The following is a 5518-nucleotide window of genomic DNA, read 5'->3' as shown; positions in this document are numbered from 1 at the left end:
AACGTTGGACAGAGACGACACGCCCTCGAAAAGGGCGCGTTGTAGGTGAAACAAGTAACACGAGAGAGAGTAACAACGGGAGGAGTGGCATGCAAAAGGAGGAGCTCGTAGGATAAAGCTCGAGTGGGTTATGAAGTGGGTGGTGGGAAAGGAGAAAAGCGGCGGAAACTGGAGGAGGGAGGAGAGAGGGGGAGGAACTAGTGCTAGTTCGTTAGCGGTTGAGGGAGAGGGATGGATATACAAAGCGATGAGAGAGGTGGATGGTGTGGAATAGCGAAGGCATAAGGGATGAACGGTGCGCGAGAAGCGGGACAAAGAGGGTTAGAGAGATGGAAGGAGGAAGAGACGCACGTTGGCGCGTTTATTAGTGTCCAATTGTGAAAGGAGAGAGAGAGAGAGAGCGAGAGAGAGAGAGGCGCGGGATAACACGAAAGCGAGCGCGTGAACTCGCTCATTTGCGTGCCTGTTAATTTGCCACGTTTGTGTGAGCACCGTGCCGTGCCGCGGCACGCACAACCGAGCCACGCCGATGGACAGAGAGAAAATTAGCGCTTTGAGTGTGGGTGCCTGACCGCCTGCCAGCTCGGACATCGGGGCTTCCCCGTGTCGCGGCTGGTGTACGTGCGCGTCGGCTCGCGTATTGGTACCAACGCTTGGGTGGTCCCCTGCGGTACGTTGGATAAAAATCGGCCGACATTCGACGCCTGCTATTTTTTTCTCCCTCCCCGCTTTTTTTTCCTCCTTTCATTTCTTGTACTTTTTTTTTTTTGAGCTACCAACGATGAAAACGCCACTAAGCTAGTGTTTTTCAACTTTTTTTCGTTTGGAGCTGTCTCTTCCCGTAATATATTTGACTTAACGAGGCGAAGTTTCTAATGTTTATCCGTCTTTATCATTATCGTTTGCTTTTATTTTTTTTCGTGTCGCAGACAAAACCTTAGGTAAATATCGATTTTTTTATTATATTTTTATTGTATTTGTGCGCGAGCAAGGAATAGCTTGTTTTTTTTTTAAATTTACAATTTTAAAATTCTGATAAAAGTAAACGCGCAACTCGTACATTGCACTTTATAGTACAACATGAATATTCATACGTGTTATTCATATGGTATCACATTATATGGAGCGATGAATAAAATAACGATAAAAATCTCTTTGAATGTAAAATTGACTTCGAATAAACGTTAAAAAAAAAAAATCTCGAATAAAACAACAGTTCTTAGAATTTTAAAATGGATAAAGATTTTGCAGAAAATCCATCGCATTCTTAACGATCGTAATCGATCAACCGTGAATCTCTACCGAATCCTCATTCTACGAAACTGATTTCTAAGCGTCGAAAAATTTTCCATCTTCCCGGTGGTCTCGAACGAGGAGATCGACAAAGCGTGAAGATACCTGAACCATGGAACGTGAAAAACCTGGAAACGAGTTTCCCTCGATTTTACGGTGACGGTCAGCCGCCTGATTCGAGACCGAGGCGGGGAAACCGAGCGATGGAAGGCGTGACGACACGGTACACGAGCGTGAAAGGTAGACGGGTTTCCGCGAAATTGAACATCGACGTGGCAGCGTAACAGAGCAGAGGCTCGCGGCACGGATAAGCTCAAGTTACCGCTAACGATCCCGAATGATAGCGGTCCGCTTATTACGCCGTTGCCCATCCGTTTTTACGCGTAAAATGGAGATTACACGGTGTCCAGGCACGATCACGATCGATCAAGTCGTCGCGCCGCTGTGTATCCGTTTCTGGAAACACGCGATGCAATACGGTTCGCTTGACAAGCACGGACGGTTGGCGGACGATTGCCGTTCCACGCGGAAAATGGCGTTTCTAACGAAATAAAACGATCGTAGGTAGGCCCTCTCACGGACCGATTGAACGGGTACCGGTCGATTAAGTCGTTACGCCGCGTTTGACACGATCGAACGGGCACAGACTCTCCGCGCTCGTTAATCCTCTTACCGCAGAACAAACTCTACCCGGTGTAAACGATTAAAGCGATGACGCAAAGGAGAGGAAACCAGTCAGAGGCGTTGAGTAGCGGCACGGGCATGCCACAACAGCCTTCTATATTTCCTAATAAAACGGCCAGGAATGAGAGAGCGAGCGCGCGGGAATAAATAAAGCTGCGACCGGCTGTTCGCTTCCCCGTTTACCGAATTAACCGTAATAACCGATGCATTTAGCCGCGACATTCAAAACTTGTGCACGAAATACCATCGGCTACCCCCACTCCCGCGCCGCTATATCCCCTCCACGCGAGGAGCGGTTGACTGGCCCTCCCCCACCACTTTTAACAGCGCCACCGGCGGAACTCCATCCGTCCTGCCGCGCCGCATATCATTACCATGCAAATACGCTTGGCGTGCGGCAAAGCCCGTGTAAAATCGCTCAACCCCTTTTCCTCGCGCTTCGCTTCATCCATCCCACTGTCCGTCCTCGTTCCTCGTTCCTCGTACGGCGTCACCCTCTTCCCCACCCTCGTCCCTCCTCCCACACAGTGTCCACTCCGGTTCCCACTTCGCACCAGCTACCCAGTCACATATGCAAAACGTGCCACTATTATAATAACATTACGCCGATGAACCTTCCATTGAATATGCGCTCCACGATCGTGGATTGCATCGCTAATTATCTACCGGGTGGCGTGATTCGCACGGGGCTCGACCGATCACGATTTTGCCACGCGCCCTTTCTTCCCTCCTCGTTTTTCCTTCGCGTCACCGGTGATCATCGATGATCCTTCTCTTCCCCCCCTTTTTCTCCCCCTTTTTTTTTTTTTTTGCATCGACGAAGCGGTAGCGTAATTTTCGCGACACGATACGCCGCCGTTGTGGCTAAATATTGTTGACCCCAACGTGCCGCGCTCTCTTTCCCTCTTCGTAGCACACCGCTCTATCGTATCTTGGCGATGCCACGCTGACCAACGTTGGCACGTTTATGGGCGCGTGAGCTCCGGGGACCTGGGCACCGTCACGGCACTTGTTTTATATTTTCGGTGACGGGTGCCGGCACGCGTTCGTTAGTCCGTTCGACCGCTTTCGAATGTTTGCGGCGCGAAGTGGTCTCACCCACGCGTTCATCGGTTTTTATATTACAAGCGTGGCGAGATAATATTTGCCCGCGATTTTTATTTCATACCTACCCTACCAGGGCGATAACCCCACTCGCCCCGGATATGAGGTTATTTTTTTTTCCCCGCGTTGAAACTCTATTTCTCCTCGTTGATTCTTCTCTCTCTCTCTCTCTTTTTTTTTAAACTTTTTTTCCTGTAAATATTCTGGTTTTTTCCCCCCTCTCTTTTTTTTTTTTTTTTTTTTTTTTGCTTTTCGTTTTTCGATGACGGTTCATAGGGTTGCAAAGCTGGGGGAGAATGAATCGGATCACCGAGTTCGTTATCGAGTATCACTTTTTATTTAATCGTTTCTCTCATCACGATTCTGTTATATTCTCTAAGCCAGACAATATTTACAAATTTTTAGTTCTCCATACGTGTATGTGTATGTGTATGAATGTTGAGTGTGTACGTGTGTACTTTTTTTTTTTTTCATTACTCGCTTTCCGTCTCACTTTTAGGGGACGTAGAAAAATATCATGGTATACTTAAAGACTGACGTATGTATATATATATATATATAATATTATGTATATGTATATACAAAATATACAGGAAAAAACGCGTTAATGTCAGCGTTATTCAAATTTAAGCGCGATTCAGCCGCCCAAAATGGCGGTCGTACGCGCAACGAGCGGAACGAACTGTCCGATTTCGATGAAAAACGTTCATTAACGAGCGATTATCGATCGAAATAAGAAGAACGATCCGGACATTAAAAATGAAATTTATCAATCTATTCGCCGTCTATGTCATGAATAATAATATTTTTAAATCTCTTTCTATCCGAAAAATCTTAAAAACTCGACGTAGATGTTTTACAAAAAAATCTCTCGAGCGTTGCTGCGCGATTCGATCTCTGATTCTTGATCGAAAGAATTCCTTTTTTTTTTTTTTTTTACCTTTTCTTTTCTTTTCTCTCTTTTACTCCGGTTCGTTCGGCTCGTTCTCTTTCTTCTTCACCGAGAGTAACAATAACAACAATAACAAGAACAAGGGCAACAAACGTCTCTCGTGTTAATATCGTATAAGAATTATGTACACCCACGCTGTGGAGAGTTGCTCGGGTCTGATGAATACGTTCGGTTGTTGGTACGTTTCGGTTTCGTTGCGGTTTCGTCGTTCAATACATGACCTCGTAGACGGTCGCTTTCTTGTCACCTGAACCGGTAACGATGTACCTGTCGTCGGCTGATATATCGCAGCTGAGCACGGATGACGATTCCTTGGACTGAAAACAGCATAAGACGTGTCGTTCGTGAGGCCGAAGAAATCGTGCAAGAACAGGCAATGAATTATTATTCTCCATTATTCTTCTTTTTTCTTTTTCTATTCTTTTTTTTTTTTTTCACCAACAAATGCTCGTTAAAATATACAATTCGTTTTAATTAGAATTCATAATTTCACAATATATACACACGCTTCGTAATTTATACGTACGAAACAAAAGTTTAGAGATAAACGTGGGAACGATGATTTGATGAATTTTTTTATACGATATAATAACAACAGTTTGAAAAATTAAAAGTTAAACAATTCTCTAGAACTCTTATTCTTCCATCTATCCTAAGAATAAAATTTATTCTCCTCTCCGTAGGAATTGCAAATCCGCTTACCTGGAATATCGAGGCCCCGTAAGGCGTGCGCCACGCGTTCAGCAAATTATCCTTGCCAGTTGAGACGAACCACTTGCCGCAGGAGGCGAATCTCAACGATAATACGCAAGACTCGTGCAGGTGTAGCTGGTACTTGTCCGGATTCGAGGCGTGCAACACCTCGACGTTCGAGTTCTCCATGCCCACGGCCAGCCATTCCCCCGTGGGACAGTAGCCGAGCGAGAATATCTGGGATGTGAAGTCGTGCTGTTTCAGCTGCCTTCCTTCCCTCAGATCCCACGAGCGGACCGTGTTGTCCAATCCGCCGGTCCACAATTTCGAGCCGTCCGCCGAGATGTCGATGCACGAGGCGCCGTCCGTGTGACCTTGGAACTGTCTCACCAGGGACTGATTCTGAAGATCCCAGACGGCGATGCTGCCGTCGCTGCAGCAGCTGAAGCAAACCTTAGAGTCCGGGGAGATTGCCAGGGCGTAACAGGCGGGGGCGGCCGAGATTAATTCGGCCTTGATCCTTGGCGTTGGACTGGCCAGATCCCAGATACTAAGTCGGCTAGCCTCGCCTCCGACTATCAGCGTTCTCCCATCCGGTAACAGTTTCACCGACCTGGACATGCCGTGCCACAAATTCGTTTCGTTTTAGAGAACGGTGAACCCACTTTCTCTCGAGCTTAAATCGCTTCAATCAATCCTTTCACTATTTACTATATATATATATGATCAATGAAACACGTGAAATAAAAATTAAGAACAATCGAATTATTATTATTATTGTAGTAGTCTGCC

The 5518-nt window shown here is 46.2% G+C and overlaps 1 protein-coding gene across 1 annotated transcript in view; it reads right to left on the bottom strand.

The window, feature by feature from the left end:
* Window positions 1-3395: 3395 nt before the first annotated feature.
* LOC102681688 (protein groucho-like) overlaps window positions 3396-5518 on the bottom strand; it is a 63031-nt gene continuing 60908 nt past the window's right edge. The window contains exons 13-14 of the mRNA XM_006618739.2: window positions 4736-5339; window positions 3396-4350 (exon numbers count right to left, since the gene is read on the bottom strand). Of these exons, the coding sequence (XP_006618802.1) occupies window positions 4243-4350; window positions 4736-5339 (712 nt within the window). The 3' untranslated portion in view covers window positions 3396-4242. The remainder of the gene's footprint in view (window positions 4351-4735; window positions 5340-5518) is intronic.

The sequence above is a fragment of the Apis dorsata genome, unplaced genomic scaffold, assembly GCF_000469605.1.
Source record: "Apis dorsata unplaced genomic scaffold, Apis dorsata 1.3 scaffold_371, whole genome shotgun sequence".
NCBI classification, from domain to species: Eukaryota; Metazoa; Arthropoda; class Insecta; order Hymenoptera; family Apidae; genus Apis; species Apis dorsata.
The sequence above is the reverse complement of the archived record's forward strand: the minus strand, read 5'-3'. Positions and strand labels throughout refer to the sequence as shown.